General features: G+C 43.3%; 1 protein-coding gene across 1 annotated transcript; it reads right to left on the reverse strand.

Moving 5' to 3' along the window:
• Nucleotides 1-1,534: 1,534 nt before the first annotated feature.
• Nucleotides 1,535-6,567, reverse strand: WNT8A (Wnt family member 8A). Its single transcript, XM_027548808.1, has 6 exons — nt 6,417-6,567; nt 6,287-6,320; nt 5,918-6,056; nt 4,669-4,794; nt 3,260-3,402; nt 1,535-2,080 (listed from the first exon to the last, which is right to left on the reverse strand). The coding sequence occupies exons 1-6, from the start codon at nt 6,482-6,484 to the stop codon at nt 1,535-1,537; spliced, it is 1,056 nt and encodes a 351-aa protein (XP_027404609.1). The 5' UTR covers nt 6,485-6,567.
• Between the last annotated feature and the right edge of the window lie 10,827 nt (nt 6,568-17,394).

Consider the following 17,394-nt stretch of genomic DNA (forward strand, 5'->3'; position numbering starts at 1 on the left):
TTGTATCATGCATGTTTTTCATGTTACCAAATATTTTTCCAGAATATTATTTTAATGGCTAATATTCCATTGTGCAGCCATGAGTTAATTAGTGTGCCCCAATGTTGAACATTTAAATTTTTTTTTTTTTTAATTTAAAACATTAAGAATGTTTCCCTACTCTTGGTGATCAGCCACTTTACTTATTTATTTAACATAGCTGAATATCTCTTCCCTGTGGGGTGTTTGGCCTTTGCAGAGAGGGAAGACTCTAAAGGCTGAGATGCTCAGATTTAGGAGACCAGTGGCTGAGCCCCTAGGGCTCTCCCCCCACAGATTACCAGTGGAAGATGTAGAAGTGCAAATGAGGAAGGGAGAATCCACAACTTTCCCAGTCTCTTGCCTTGGAGCCCAGCTCCTCCGTGTACAGACACCCCAGGAAGCCTAAGTTGAGAGAGCAAACACACTTTGAATATGGTTCAAGTTCAAAGGGCTTGCTTGTTCCTCAAGTTGCTTAGGTTGCATTAAAATAATACCTTCTAAATAGAGAAATCTGGGTTATTTTCCTATAGGCCAGTGCTTGCGTCTGAATTTTATTATCTGATATCTAACACTAATATCAAGGGGTTGGTATTTCCAGTTTCTCTTTTAGACTTGTACATCATTGGAATATAGAAGTGGGGTTTCTCATTCCATTTCTGATCCTAAGGTTTCCAAGGAGAGAAACAAAAAGTCTCAAATATGTATACTAGAAGGATTTATTGCAAAATGAAGTTGAGTTCCCAATTTGGGAAAATAACAAAAGAGAGTTGTTCTATAGCTCTTTTGGGAAAAATCCCTCTTGGGAGGCTTTGACTGGATAAGTTGTAGTCACCTGTCCACTTACTGTGCCAATCCCTTCTCCATGGCTCCAGAAATGGTTTCTGAGTTGGAAAAGTTGTCAGGTTATATGGACTGGTTTCCCCAGGAATGGGTAGGGAGAACTTTTCAAAAATGTGCATTGAGTTAAAAAACCCAATACCAAAAATACGTCGCTATAGGCAGGTGTGTAGTCTCTGCCTCACTTATCTCTGTGAACTTATAGTTGATCTTTCCGGAGCTAGCTAGAGTAGGGGAAGGTTACTCCTTCAGGAGTCTGGACAGAACTCTTCCATTTTTGGCTTCCATTCCCTCTGATTCTTAGCCATACAGCTGGGTTAGATGTGGTCTGAAACTCCAGGGGCAAGTATTTTGAAGGTCTTTCTGGATACAGACCCCAAATCAAGCTTCCCCTTTAGCAAGCTATAGAATTATAGGCAGGAAGACCAGGAAGTAACTTGCAGAAAAGATGAAATGGGGTCTACCCAAATTAGGAGGCCCAGATTCCCATTTCAGCTCTGTCAAGAACATGCTGTATCATCTCGGGCCTCCACTATCCCATGTACAGCAGATATCAAGAGGACAACAGATCAACCCTGTGGTTTTCCAATTGTTTTCCTTACCTCTTCTCTCCAGGAGAGAAGCTGTGCCCCCTCCACTGTCATACAACTGAGCAGTAAGTTCCTGGGGGGTGCTGTCAGGCACTGCCCTTGCCCCGGGGCTGAGCACTGCCTGGGGAGCTCGTGCAGTAGTACTTGTTCACCACATGCCGACACTGCTCACACTTGACAGTGCAGCACCACTGGAATTTGCAGTTACAGCTGCTGATAGCCTCGGTTCTTCTCTCTTCCACCTGCAGGCCACATTCTGTGCACAGGCGCCCACAGCTGCATTGCTCCCATCTGGATGTGTTGCGGCTGTTCTGCAGACATTCCCGACCTTCTGTGCCATAGATGCCCAAGCTGGAATTGCGGGTACAGTAATCAGGTGATTCCTCTAAAAAGATCAGCTCAGCTTCTGCACTAGGAAGGAAGGCCTCGGTGGGTATCCAGTGGCCCTCGGCACTGTTCCCAGCCCTTAGCTGCTGTTTATCCATCTCAATTTTCAGTGCCCGTTCGTACTTGGCCTTTAGGTAGTTGCCCAACTCCCTGAAGTTAGCTAGCTGTAGCCAGCATGTCTGGATGCTACAGCTGCCTGAGATGCCGTGACATTTGCAAGTTCTCTTCATGGTGGCTCTCACTGCCTTCAGAGAAAGAAAGAGAGAGGGAGGACAAAAGGAGATTGGCTCTGGGTAGAGAAGATCAAAGGCTAGCAATTAATGGAATATTTTAGAGTTGTATTTCTTAACTTTAGAGTACATCAGAATTATGAGGGAGGCCTGTGAAAAATACTTATTCCTGGGCCCTACCTCAGATCTTCTCAATTGGGAAGTTCAGGGGTTTAAAGGCTTTGATATTGGTGATTTTAATGCTCTTCTGCGTGATTCTTATGGAAAAAGCCAGGCAAGTGTTGAGAAGGTGACTGGAGAGAGGAAACCTAGGCTTAAGGCCCAACTATATCGCTTGTGAGCTTGTTTCTCTTTCTGCCCATAAGATTAAGAATGATCAAGAAAGTACTTTGTTAAAAAGAAGATGAAGAAGAAAGTACTCTGTAAACTAAAAATGAAAAATATGATAATTGGTACTAAGTGTTATAGCTGGGGGCTTGAGTGTTTGTGTGTGTTTGGATTTGTTTTTTGGGCTGTCTTCCAGAGGGAAGGAAACCTGAAGTCTGAAGCCCTATCCCCAAGGTGATTACATTATTGTCGCTTTGAAAACCTCTTCTCTACACTGGGCAGCCAGGGCATCTAGGTATAGGTTCAAAGCAAAATTTTTATGCTCTTAGCTCCAAATACAACTAGAATCCAGATTTGAGTTCAGAACACTCCAAGGATTTCCATGCACCCCAGAAGTCTTTGGGGCAGTTGATCTTCCAGAGAAGCTTAGATCAGTCCCAACCTCTCCAGACCCAGAAAGACATTAGGACATAAGTTGTATGATAAACCCTTGTTAGTTTCCAGTTGAAATGGTTAAAATTTTAAGCCATGGAAGCAGGGCCTTGGATCTGTATTGTTATATGTTCTCAGAAACCTGCCTGTAGAAGGAGTTAGCATATAAGGTTTAGTGATAAAAGGACTAGACTGGAAGATCTGTGTTCATTGCCTGGTTCTGATGCTAATTGGTTGTATTGCCTTGGCCAAGTGATAGCTCTGCCTTAACTGGTTTTGTCATCCAGAGAACAGGACTAGCTATCCTAGTCCTGCTGGGTGGTAAGGGATGAAACATGTTTGAGACAGCTCTTGATAAGTTGTGAAGGTCTGTACAGATGTGAGACTGTTGTAAATGCTCAGCCTGTTGGCTCACTGGTCAACTCTTATACGTACCAGCCTGCCTGCTCTGTTGTTATGAAGATTCATCAGGGCTCTGGCATCCTTCCCTTTCTCCAGGCTGTCCACAAAGAGTTTGGAGATTCTTTCCCCAAATTCAACATTGTCACTACAACCTCCCCAGATCCAGCCATGGCCTCCTGCACATAAGGAAAGAGTAAGTTCTGTGTGTAGCTTCCAGCTGAGTCCTAGAAGAAGACTCACGGTCATTTTAGCTGACATAGCCAAACCATCCCCAAGAGTTGTAGAAGTGTGTAAAGCTATAGCTAAAAGTGTGACAGGGAGGGAATTCCCTGGCAGTCCAGTGATTAGGATTCCGTGCTATCACTGCCATGGCCTGGGTTCAATCCCTGGTCAGGGAATTAGGATCCCACAAACTGTGCAGTATGGTCAAAAAAAGAAAAAAAAAAGTAGGACAGGGAATTGGAGGTATTTAGGGTGGGAATGGGGGTAGGGGACAGTCCTATTTCTAAAGTCAACTGCCCACCCTCCAGGTACTCCCCAGCTCTAGACAATTCAACTCCATACCCAAAGTAAAATTAAGATGCTGGGGCTGGCCCAGATGATCTCAAAGGTTCATTGCTGTTCATTTTAGAATTCTGTACCATTACTGTACAGTAGTCTTATTAGACTATCTCCTCCCTCATTCGGAGAAGGCAATGGCACCCCACTCCAGTACTCTTGCCTGGAAAATTCCATGGACGGAGGAGCCTGGTAGGCTGCAGTCCATGGGGTCGCTAAGAGTCGGACACGACTGAGCGACTTCACTTTCACGTTTCACTTTCATGTATTGGAGAAGGAAATGGCAATCCACTCCAGTGTTCTTGCCTGGAGAATCCCAGGGACGGGGGAGCCTGGTGGGCTGCCGTCTATGGGGTCGCACAGAGTCGGACATGACTGAAGTGACTTAGCAGCAGCCTCCCTCATTAGTGACAAATCTGAATAAGGATTTTCCAGGCAAGAATCCTGGAGTGGGTTTCCATTTCCTTCTTTAGAGGATCTTCCCAACCCAGGGATCAAACCCAGGTCTCCCACATTGCATGCAGACTCTTTACTGTCTGAGCCATCAGGGAAGGCTTATAAGTCTCTTAGGCTATCTGCAAATAATTTGATATCTATGGATTATGGACAAGCCATTCTAAGCCTGAAATACGAGAGTTAGCTTTAAACTCTCTTTGGCTTCCTCCTTCCTAGATGCCTTGTTGATTTTAGAGCTTGGTGCTACTTGCTTATCCTCTAATCATCTTAGCAGAGTCTTGATCTAGGAGTGGCCACCACGGAAATTTCTGCTGGGGTTTAGGGGTTTGAAGAAGCTGTGTCTCTCAGGCTTTCTCTGGAAGACTTTAGCTTATGCTCAGCTCTAAACCCCTTACCTTTTCCCACACCCATCAGAGGGCACAACTTACCTGTTTTACCATTTTTTGACTCATCACAGCCACAGTTTTCAAAGTCACCCATGCTACAGTTCTTGGTAATGGTGTACATGACTCCAGCAGAGCTGATAGCGTGAATGAAAGAAGTCTCCCTGGTAGCTTTGAAAAGAAAGAGGGAACTAGAAACTAGGACCCTGATGACCCAAAGCAGGCAATGCCATTTCATGTCTCTCTCCTATCCCCCTCCCTCTATGGGTTTATTAAGAGGATGTTACTCTGCTTGAGAGAACAGTACATGATTTCCCAGCATCCTTACTTCATACAGGCAGGAATGAGCATCCCCATGCTACAGATGGGGAAAGTAAAACCCAGAGAGAAAGTGATGAAACTGAGGCCACTGTCCTCACCAGTTATGGCATTGGGACCAGGACCCAGTTCCCCTGATAATCCAGCCTAGGCCTCTGTTCATTAGCCATTGCTTCTGGTCCTCAGGCATTAAGGATTCAGGGCTATGAGGCTGGCTTATGAAAGAGAGAAGGGCATTTTTCTTCTTTCTGAGGTGGAGCTGGAGCCATGTAATAATTATAATGATAGTACCTACCACTTACTGAGCTTGTATCTGACTAAGGCCTTATAAACATTGTCCCATGTTTTTCTCACCCTGTTTGTTGTATACGCCACAGGAAGATACTTTCCCCCTCATTTTCTTTACCCCATTCCTCTCAACTTTCCTCAGGAAACTCTTCATTAATCATTTCTACATAAATGACTTTCTTGCAAACTACTATACATAGTTGTAAACAGCTGCACAGGTACATCATGCACACACACACACACTCCACACACACACACACACTTCACATGAGGCATAGCTCAGTGTGATCTCTCAGCTTCTCTGTCGTTGGGATTTTATGACAGTTGAAATTCCCTCAGGGGCTACGAACACTGACTCTTTCCCTCATTTTTATTTCATGCAAATATAAGTGTGTACAAACACAAATACAACATGAATTGGAAAACAGAGTAATTACACTTGTATATAAATACTTTTGTATTCACCTCATTCAACCCTTACGACACTCCTGGTGAACTAAACAGCTGACCTTATTGACCCCAGGGATAACACTGAGGTTCAGAGAAGGGGAAATAACCCACAACAAGGAAGTGGCAGATCACCGATAACTTTTTCATTTCACTGCACACATACATGTTACACATACATACATACTGCACACCCAACTTCATGGACATATACACCCTTGTACAGGTTGCACAAACTTACCACTTCTTAGCCTGTTGTGAGTGGAGAGCTGGAGAGCATTTTCAGGGCAGTTCCAACGTTCCCAAGCAAATTGGAATTTGCACTCCTCGATGCCACTCTGGGCGCCCAGGGCCACACTGGTGGTATAGGTCAGATAGGCCTGGCAAAGGGAAAAGGGTGCGAGCTTCAGCCCTGCCTCTCATCAGGTCGTCTGGGTCAAAAGGTACAGACAGGAATCAAATGGGTTAGCTCTCCATTAGGGAATGACTGGTCATAGGTTCCTCTGCGTGTCTGACTTCTGACACTGTCTCCCCTCCCGTCTTTTCTTTCCCCAGAAGAGTTCCCTCAGGAACATGAATGGGTAAAAACAGGAGCAGGAGACCATCCTACCTTGGGCCCTGTTATCAGGAAATTGTTCACTGACCTACCAAAAAGAGAAAAAGTGAGGCAGTTGGTGAATGGGGATGAGATAGTGGAAGCTTCCTTGGTGAGGAGTGAACAGTGGGAGGGAAGGACTTACCAAGCAGAGGCACTGAAGGTTACATAGCATATGCCCACAGCCACTCTGAGAATAAGTAGGTCCCCCATGGCCCTTCCCACCCCCAGAAGACCAAGTCTAGCCCAGGGCCAAGTCCAGAGAAGTGAGGAGAGGGCAGGGTCTTTCTCAGTATTTATGTAGGGAAATGCTGCATGGCCAAGGGGTGAAAAATCAACAGCTCTTCTCATTTGTCCCTCACTGGCAGGGCTGCAGGAGCCACTAACCCAATGAGGGGCCAGGGAGGAGGGATTCAGCCCAAAGCCTGCAAGGGAAACCCCGCCCTGCCCCGCCCTGCCAACTCTTCTTCCGTCCCAGGCTGACAGAGGAGCTGAAACCTTTCCCTACTCAGGAGGTTTCTACCCTCTATAAGTCAGACTTCTTTCTCTTCCTGCTTGAGGGCTCATTAATCGGAATTTTGTAGCCCAGAGAAGACAAGTTTCCTTGTCTCTGCAGAATTAACTCTGCTAATTCTGAAGACAGGTCACCTCTCCCTCAAAGTTATGGGGTTCTCACTCATTAATGAGACCCCACTCCTTACCTTGCCTCCCTCCTCAGGGTGTTAACAATTATAGAGGAACTCTATCTGGAGCTCTCTCCCACTTGTTCTACCCAAGTAATCAAGTGCACCATTCTTGCCTCCTCCCTTGGTGACTGTAAAGTGGTGTGGGACCCAGGAGCAGACACCTCTGCAACAGTCCCTTTTACCATATTCTACCAGAATAAGTGCAAGTAAATTTCCTTCATTCCTAGTAGGTCTGCTACCCACTCCAGTGTTCTTGCCTGGAGAATCACAGGGATAGGGGAGCCTGGTGGGCTGCCATCTATGTGGTCACACAGAGTCAGACACGACTGAAGTGACTTAGCAGCAGCAGTAGGTCTGCAATTTTGTATTTGTTAGAACTCCAGTTTGTTATTGTTGTTCAGTCACTAAGTTGTGTCCAACTCTTTGAGACCCCATGGACTGCAGTTCACCAGACTTCCCTGTCCTTCACCATCTCCTGGAGCTTGCTCAAACTCATGTCCATTGAGTCAGTGATGCCATCCAACCATCTCATCCTCTGTTGTCCCCTTCTCCTCCTGCCTTCAATCTTTCCCAGCATCAGGGTCTTTTCTAATGAGTTGACTCTTCCCATCTTGTGGCCAAAGTATTGCACTTTCAGCTTTAGCATCAGTCCTTCCAATGGATATTCAGTGTTGATTTCTTTAGACGGGAACGGCTACCCACTCCAGTATTCTGGCCTGGAGAATTCCAGTATAGTCCATGGGCTCACAAAGAGTCGGGCACGACTGAGTGACTCTCACTCACTTCACTTCCTTTAGGATTGACTGGTGTGATCTCTTTGCAGTCCAAGGGCACAAGAGTCTTCCAGTTTGTTAACTGCCTGTATATGTAAGAATCAACCTTTGGGCCACCCAGGGCTATATTTGAAAAGACAGATGCCTTTCTTTCTGATACCACTTTGTTGCCTTCATAAGCTCAGCCTTAGGCAGGAATCTGTCTTTAAGATTCACTTTGCATTCTTAGTACTGAAGAAGATGCCTTGATGAATGAATAAATGAGTGAAGAAATAAATGAATGAAAGAACTTGTGACCCCTAGGAGAACCCGAGGCATTATTAGGTGGGGCTGGGTACTGCAGTGAAGGGATGGAGATCTTCCTTGCTTGGTGAAACTCTTTCCTGAGGCTGAGGAAGGCAGGCTAAAGGGATGCAGAGAAGTACGAACAGGAAGTTACTGTCCTGACTCAGTACTCTGTGACCATAATCCAAATCACTTCACCGCACCCTGGACTGGATTTGGATGAGAAAGGGAGGTCAGAAATCACCCACCAAAAATAGAAAGATCCCCCATCAAAGGAGTTCCGGGGGCCAAGACGTCCCAGAGCCTTTTTAGTGCGGTGTACTCGAAGTATGAACTGGGATTAGCGTCAGCCTGCAAACTGACAAGATAAGTACAGAAATGAGAATGTTTAGAGATTTTTGTAGCAATTTGACAGAGTGATTTTATATATGTTGAAGTCTAATAATAAGAAATTTGGGCTTCTATTCTGTCTTTTTTTCTATTTCATTTCTCTAGGAGGATGAGTGTGAATATCTCAAATGCAAAATGTCCTTAATGCACTAAAGCTCTGGCTCTTAACCCAGCATGTTCTCTTCTTTTGCTTGCTTGTAGGATTCTCTCCTTGGGGAAAAGAGATGTCCCACACTGGGTCACTTGGGAAAAGCTCACCAAATTTGCCTCAGTGGGCTCTTCTCTGTTTTTTACCTTTCCCAATCAAGAATCTAATGTTCATACCTGACACTGATATAATATTGTAAGTCAATGATACTTAAAAAAAAAAAAGAATCTATTGTGTAACTCTCACTTAAGACAGTGAGGTTGGTTTCCATGCCACTGTCTATGTGGTCAGAGCAGGGGTCACATTAGACCTGAGGAATCCCACATTCCCCTTGAAAGAGTTTTAGGAGTGATTCCACATTCACTTCCTGCGTATGAGTAACTGGATCTTATTCTTCTGTGCTCCCCATAGCACTTGGCATTTCGTTGGTACTCTATAAGGATATTCTTTAATTTTCTAGGAAGGAAGGTGGTGGTGAGCCTTTTGTGTGTAAACTTTGTGCTTGTCCCTGCTCACATTTTCTGAAGATCGTATGATTTCTCTAAGTGGAATTCCTAAATGGAACGTTTCAGAAAGGTTAAAGAAAGGTCTTTCCTTCAGGTATTAGGAACTTTGGACATTGGCCACTAACTTGTTATGTGACCTTGGGCAAGCCATTTACTATCACGTGAACTCAGTTACTTCGTCTGTAAAATGGGGCAGTTGGGAAGATGTTGAATGTTGAATGACCTCTAAGGATTTTACCAGCTCTCTTCCATGCTATTATCCTAGTTTTAAGATTTACGAGATTTATTAATCTTGGAGGTGATTTTACGCCAGAGATGGGGAAGTCTTGTCTTCTGTGTCAACATGGTACTCTTATACATCTTTAAATCCTTCAGTTGGCCAGCTAGATAACACTGTAAGATAGATACCTAGAGGGCAACCAATGTCTTCTTCAGAGTCCTTTGGGACCCTGTCTACATAAGACCTCTGTGCTAGACTGAGCAATAGTCATTCACTGTGGTAGAAGGTCTCCTGGAAGGAGAGAAAGCCAGAGGTAGATACTCCACACTGAAGTCTACTTGCAGCCAAGTCTACTTACAGCCAACCTGTGCATCCATTTCCTTAAACTCAGCTTTATTATCTCATTAGGCTTTTGGTTTTTTTTTTTATGTGAACCATTTAAAAAATCTTTATTGAACTTGTTACAACATTGCTTCTACTTCCCCTACCAGGGATTAAACCCATACCCCGTGCATTGAAAGGCAAAGTCTTAACCACTGGACCATCAGGGAAGTCCCTCATTAGTTTTTTTTTTTTTTTTTTCTCCCTTTTTAAATATTTTATTTATGTATTTTTGCCTGCGCTGGGTCTTTGTTGCTTTGCATGGGCTTTCCTCTAGTTGCAGGGAGTGGGGGCTACTCTCTGTTGCAGCACATGGGCTTCCCATTGCAGTGGCTTCTCTTGTTGCGGAGCACAGGCTCTAGGCACTCAAGCTTCAGCAGTTGTAGCTCTTGGGCTCAGTAGTTGTGGCACACGAGCTTAGTTGCTCTGTGGCATGTGGAATCTTCCTGGACCCGGGATCAAACCTGTATCCCTTGCACTGGCAGGTGAATTCTTACCCCCTGAGCCACCAGGGAAGTACCCTCATTAGCTTTTAAATGATGATTCAATTCTTGGTTTCTCTCTTAGGAATGGAAATCAGGAACTGAAAAAGTGGAAACAGTGACAGATTTTATTTTCTTGGGCTCCAAAATCACTGTGGATGGTGACAGCAGCTACGAAATTAAAAGAAACTTGCTCCTTGGAAGGAAAACTCTGACAAACCTAGACAGTGTATTAAAAAGCAGAAACATCACTTTGCCAAAAAAGGTCCATATAGTCAAAGCTGTGGTTTTTCCAGTAGTCATGTACAGATGTGGGAGTTTGACCATAAAGAAGGCTAGGTTCCAAAGAATTGATGTTTTTAAACTGACGTGTTGGAGAAGACCCTTGAGAGTCCCTTGGACAGCAAGAAGATCAAACCAGTCAATCTTAAAGGAAATCAACCCTGAACATTCAATAGCAGGACTGATGCTGAAGCTCTAATACTTTGGCCACCTGATGCAAAGAGCCAACTCATTGGAAAACACCCGGAGGCTGGGGAAAATTGAGGGCAAGAGAAGAAGAGGTGACAGAGGATGAGATGATCGGATGGCATCGCTGACTCAATGGACATGAGTTTGAGCAAAGTCTGGAAGATAGTGAAGGACAGGGAAGCCTGGTGTGCTGCAGTCCATGGGGTCTCAAAGAGTCCGACACAACTTAGTGACTGAACAACAATGACCAGACAAACATGATAGTGGTATCTCTGAACTAGTGGTGTGCTGGTAGATATTCAGCAGCCAGTTTCAGCATGACAGGAGCCATGACTGGTAGTGTTTGCTGATTTGCATGGAATACATACTCCTACCATGGCCGATTTCAAACTGCCAATGTGGACTTAGAAAGAGATGAATAGTTGCACATTGTTATATAGTTATTTTTATCATAGGTATAATAGATGTAAATAACCTTACCGGTATAGATAATAGTGAAGCCTAGTAAAATAACTAGGAAATGATAAATTTTGAGTACTTATCTTTGTCTTTGTTTTTTTGGCTGTGCAATGTGACTTATGGAATTTTACTTCCCTGACCAGGGATCAAACCCTGGGCCCCAGCAGTGAGAGCACTGAGTCCTAATCACCAGACTACCAGTGAATTCCCCTTTTTCCCTTTGCTTTTACTATAATTTATTTATAAATTAATTATAAACAATTAATTTGTTTTTGTTATATATAATATATAAGTAAGTAAGTGTTAGTCGCCCAGTTGTGCCCAATTCTTTGCGACCCCATGGACTGCAGCCCACCAGGCTCCTCTGTCCATAAGATTTTCCAGGCAAGGATACTGGAGTGGGTTGCCATTTCCTTCTCCAGGGGATCTTCCCAACCCAGGGATCGAACCCAGGTCTCCTGCACTGCAGGCAGATTCTTTACTGACTGAGCTACAAAGGAAGCCCTATAATATATAATTTATTTATAAATATATATTATTATATAAATAATTTTATAAATAAATTAATCAGTCGTGTCTGACTCCTTGCCACTCCATGGACTGTACAGTCCATGGAATTCTCCAAGCCAGAATACTGATGTTGGTAGCCTTTCCCTTCTCCAGGGGATCTTCCCAGTCCAGGGATCAAGCCCAGGTCTCCCACCTTACAGGCGGATTCTTTACCAGCTGAGCCACAAGGAAAGCCCATTTATTTATAAGCTTAACTGTAAGTTTATATACTTTAACTTTAATAACAACTGTGTTTAACAAGCAGTTTGCAAAATTCTGGTCTGTGTTGTTGTTTAATCACTAAGTCGTGTCTGACTCTTTATGACCCCATGGACTGTAGCCCTCCAGGTTCCTCTGTCCATGGTATTTCCCAGGCAAGAATACTGGAGTGGGTTTCCATTTCCTTCTCCAGGGGCTCTTCCCCAACCAGGGATTGAAACTGCATCTTCTGCATTGACTGGTGAGTTCATTACCATTGAGTCTCCAGGGAAGCCCATATCTGACTATACTGTAGAACATCAAGCGGTAAGTGGGATGCAATTAGTAAATGCACTGTATTCCACTGGAATGGTATTCATAGAGCTAGAGAGGAGTAGGACAGGATAATCCTGAAGGCCCCTTCCACCTCACGTTCCAGGATGTTGAGATTCCAGGAGTCTCAGGGGAGCACTGGGGGCAGTAATCAATGAGGAGTAAACCAGAGTCACCCTTGCTGTGCCCAGCTTTCAGGAAATCTAGAGACTATTTATAGAGCCACAGAGTGTCTAAGCTATAGGGCCCCATTTTTACAAGGATATAACTGAGGCCCAGAGAAAGAGAGAGAATTTACTCAGGGTTACAGAGTGAATTGGAGCAAAGAGACCTTGAGGGTACCATCCTGGATTGCCCAGGATTGAGGTGTTTGCAATGGTGTGGGACTTTCAATGCTTAAACCAGAACAACCGTGGGTAAACCAGGACGGTTGTTCACCCTTTGGTGACTATAGTATGTATCCTAAATTAATGCTTTCTCTTAATGTGCTTTCTCACTAAACTCCCCAAATCCCTAGTTCCCCCTCATTTCTTTTCCGGGCTCCTTTGCCAGGACTCTGAGATTAGAGGGGCTGTTTAGACTGTGGAGCAAGTTGTGGGGTGTATGTGTGGGAGTTGAGTGAGAGGGTGGAGGTGGTTGGAGAATACCAGAAGAGAAAGAGATAGGATTTCTGACTTTTAACACTCTTCTGCTAATTAGATAAGGGGCGGAGGTGGGGGTGTGGAGAGAATGAGCCTCCATGCATATTCTTCTGAGCAGTGACACTGAGCAGACCTCAGGAATTTTTAATCTCTGATCTCCACCCCTTCTCTCTGGAAGCTTGTCTCTTCCCACCCCCTGGTGACTCCCAGTCCAAATGCCACAGCTGCTTGACCCTCCCTTTTAGCTCCTGATCCCCCAGTTTAGCCTCAATGACTTGCAAAGTTCCTCAACAATATGCCCAGGGAAGGAAGAGGAGAATATTTCAGTTTTCCCTTTGAGATCTCGGGTTCCAGGTGTGGGGAAGAAAACAGGCCTTCCTGTGTGGAAAATGGGAGCAGTTGCTGGAACACATGGGCCTGTGAGGGCTGGGACATGTGAGAGAGGATAAATCTGCAAGCCGTTACTGGATGTTTCTAGCCTGAAGATGTATTTCTTTCATCACTTGGGAAGCTCCTTAGGACTTAGCATTGTCAATCCCAACCATATAGGAATCTCTTCAAGGATAGTAGCACATTCTCCTGTCAAACTGAGGTGCCCAGATGGCAGAAGCTGCATCACCTCAGTTCAGTTCAGTCGCTCAGTTGTGTCTGACTCTCTGTGACCCCATGGACTGCAGCATACGAGGCTTCCCAGGCACCAACTCCCAGAGCTTACTCAAACTCACTGAGTCAGTAATGCCATCCAACCATCTCATCCTTTGCCGTCCCCTTCTCCTCTCGCCTTCAATCTTTTCTAGAATATGGGTCTTTTCCAATGAGTCAGTTCTTCGCATCAGGTGGCCAAAGTATTGGAGTTTCAACTTCAGCATCAGTCCTTCCAATGAATATTCAGGACTGATTTCCTTTAGGATGGACTGGTTGGAACTCCTTGCAGGCCAAGGGACTCTCAAGAGTCTTCTCCAACACCACAGTTTAAAATAATCAGTTCTTCGGCACTCAGCTTTCTGTGTAGTCCAACTCTCACATCCATATATGACTACTGGAAAACCATAGCTTTGACTAGACAGACATTTGTTGGTAAAGTAACGTCTCTGCTTTTTAATATGCTGTCTAGTTTGGTCATAGCTTTTCTTCCAAGGAGCAAGTATCTTTTAATTTCATGGCTGCAGTCACCATCTGCAGGGATTAGCCTGAAAAGATTTGAAATTGGAGGGGCTCATCCTAGGAGAGATTTCAGTTTATTATATCTTGTATTATCTCACTGTTCAAAATGCCCATCTCTGGACATTGGATAAAACACAGAAATTCCCAGTTAATGTTTCTTGATTGATTGTTGGGGAAGAAAGTATGGAGATGATTGGGGGATTTTATTAGTTTTCTGAGAATATACATCCATCTGTTTATTCTAAAGATAACTGCCTACTTAGTTCTGGCTAATATTCCACAGTTATGGTCTAAGATGAATTATCATTACTTGTTTTTTATCCTGGGGGAGCTCTTAGTGTGGTCTGAGAGAGAGGGGTTTAAACAATTCATACTAATACAGTGAGATAAAGTACTCTGGAAAGGTTTGCAGGGAGTAGGGATAATCAGTTAACGCCATAGACAAGGACTTCTGATAGAGACCTGCCATCTGGTGGCAATGAATGGTATAACATGGCTTTGCTGCTCTGATGAGGGATCAATTCAGTTCAGTTCAGTTCATTTCAGCTGCTCAGTCGTGTCCGATTCTTTGCGATCCCATGAATTGCAGCACGCCAGGCCTCCCTGTCCATCACCAACTCCCGGAGTTCACTCAAACTCACGTTCATCGAATCGGTGATATAGGACCTCAATTTCAACCTTTACTGAGCACCTGCTTAATGGGTAGCCAGCCCAATGGTTGGCAGTGTGAGGCATATACATATGCATATTGTTTCTAAGATGACATTGGTCTTTAAAAAATTTGCAGTGTGCTTGTTGATATAAAGTATAATTGAAAATGTTGTCACTCAAATAGCATTTTTATACATGTATAACACTTGATATACACACATGAACAAATGTACTTTAAATAATATATGTGATTAATACTTGTTACCAAAAAGATAAACAAAATGGAAATATGTAATGTAAAAAATGAGAGTCTCCCTGTCCCACTTCCTGTGAGTAACCATTATCAACAGTTTAGTATGGATTCTTTTCTCTGCGTATACAATGTTTATAAATACATACAAATTTAAAAATAGAATTGTGCTATAATTCCTCAATTTGGTTTTTAAGCCTTTTTAATGTTTATTTATTTGGCTGCACCAGATCTTAGTTGCAGCATGTGAGATCTTCATCTTCATTGTGTCAGGCGGGATCTTTGCTTGCGGCATGTGCAATCTAGTTCCCTGACCAGGGATTGAATCCAGGCCCCCTGCCTTGGGAGTGCAGAGTCTTAACCACTGGACCATCAGAGAAGTCCTGGTTTTTAAACTTTTACGTCATGGACCTTTTTCTGTGATACTACATATCAATCTAACTTGTTTTCCCTTAATTTTTATATTAAATCAAAAATTAAGCATGTTATAATGAGTAAATACTCTATAAGGTTTGTTAAGAAAAGCAGTGAAAGTGAAGTCGCTCAGTCGTGTCTGACTCTTTGCGACCCCATGAACTGTAGCCTATCAGGCTCTTGTGTCCATGGGAGTCTTCAGGCAAGAATACAGGAGTAGGTTGCCATTTCCTTCTCCAGTGGATCTTCCCGACCCAGGGATCGAATGCGGGTCTCCCGCATTGCGGGCAGTTGCTTTACCCTCTGAGCCACCATACCCCCATTGTCCTCTCAAAGAGCTACAACTTTCAATTCTTTTATCTGGTGCTATTAGCATTATCTCCATATTTCTAAAACAAACCTATTTGTGTCCTATTTATTGATTATTTTTCGGTTTTAAGTATTATTTGTTGTCTTCCCACCATGGATGATGAGAATTGGCCTCTGTTAACTTTTTGCACTTATCAAATCCAAATGCATCTTTCTCATCTTTTCTTACCCCATGGACTACTGTAGTCCACCAGGCGCCTCTGTCCATGGAATTCTCCAAGCAAGAATATTGGAGTGGGTTGCCATTTCCTTCTCCAGGAGATCTTCCTGACCCAGGAATTGAACCTGGGTCTCCTACATTGCAAGCAGTTTCTTTACTGACTGAGTCATCAGGGAAGCCCTCATCTTTTCTAGTTTAGTTAAATTGACTTAGGTCAGTATTGAGTTATTTACATTGTGATCATGTATACTATTTAGAGGAGAGTCATGTAACGAATCAGGCTTGCTGTTCTTTCTCTATATGTCTTTTTATTTTCCCTGGAATTAACAATACCATTTTTTGTTGTTGTTTGCTTAGTTTTCTATGTAGTTGTCAGCACTTTAGGCCCAAATTCTGCCCTTAGCTAAAAGACCTCTTGTTTAGCTCCTGGACTTGCTCTAATCTGGCTTAGTTACTTCTCTATATATTGCATAGCTATCACCTTAGTGTCTTCTTTCACCATCAGGATGAAGGTTCAGTATATTTCTTCACTTTGTTGCACATCTTGTTTCTTAAATTTTGTGTCTTTCTACTTTTGTTTACTCCCTCATTTTGGTGGATAACATTTTGGTAGCTTCCTGAGAAAGGGTCATAGGAAGCAAATTTTTTGAGAACCCACATACCTGAAAAATCTACTCTCACTTGATTGATATTTAAAATCTTTAAACTACTATTTTGGTAGAGTTTAGAATTATAGATTGGAAATATTTTCCTATAGAATGTTGAGGTAATTGTTCTAACGTCTTCTAGTTTTCAGTGTTGCTGTTGAGAAATCTTGTCTTGGATGCTAGTCTTTTGTAGCTTACCTGTTCTTCTCCCCTCCCCTACCCCTTTAGAAGCTTTTAGAAACGCTTTGTTTAGCCCCAGCACAGTGAAATTTCCCAATGATGTGGCTTTGGTTTAGAACTTTTTAGTTTCTCGTGTTTAGTACCCCTGGACTCTTCCAGTCTATAAAAATATCTCTGTGGCCTGATAAACTTTCTGCATCTGGGGTGGACTGAGTAAGATCGATTCCTGCAGTTGCTTAGCAGAGACCATCTTCCAGCAGGTGACCTCAGGTCCTCCTGCCCAACTCGGGAAGTAGAACCAAGGACAAATCAAGGCAAATAACGAAAGGACCATTCTTAAATACTTGAAAGTATTGAAAAATGGAGTAGATAAAATATTTTGGTATTAACATTATAGTGAACAATGCTTATATCTAAATGTTTACAAACTTCTCTTAACTTTTTCTTTCACCCTCACCCTCCCATTGAAACTGCTTTGGATTACCAGTGATCTCCATATTGTCAAATCCAGATTGATGTAGATGATGTAGATGATTCAGTCTCCAACTTGTAACTTCTTTTTCTTGCAGCTTCCAGGACTTCAGAGATGATTGGTTTTCCTTTTACCTCTGGGTGCTCTGTTTCCATCTGCTTGTTACTCATCATTTCTCTGACCTACTAATGTTGGAAAGTCTTGAGGCTCCTTCCTCAGACATTCTCTATTTTTTATCTGTATTTACTCCCACATGGTGACCATCCCAAAATTATATCTTTTTTTTTTTCTTAA

Source organism: Bos indicus x Bos taurus, chromosome 7 (assembly GCF_003369695.1).
Source record: "Bos indicus x Bos taurus breed Angus x Brahman F1 hybrid chromosome 7, Bos_hybrid_MaternalHap_v2.0, whole genome shotgun sequence".
NCBI classification, from domain to species: Eukaryota; Metazoa; Chordata; class Mammalia; order Artiodactyla; family Bovidae; genus Bos; species Bos indicus x Bos taurus.

What these genes read in the sequence shown, in the direction of transcription:
- WNT8A (XM_027548808.1), bottom strand. Translation starts at nt 6,484, where the DNA reads ATGGGGGACCTACTTATTCTCAGAGTGGCTGTGGGCATATGCTATGTA. An exon ending in ACCTTCAGTGCCTCTGCTTG is followed by an intron (nt 6,321 to 6,416) that starts GTAAGTCCTTCC and finishes TCTTTTTGGTAG; the next exon opens with GTCAGTGAACAATTTCCTGA. An exon ending in ACAACAGAGCAGGCAGGCTG is followed by an intron (nt 2,081 to 3,259) that starts GTACGTATAAGA and finishes CTTTCTCTGAAG; the next exon opens with GCAGTGAGAGCCACCATGAA.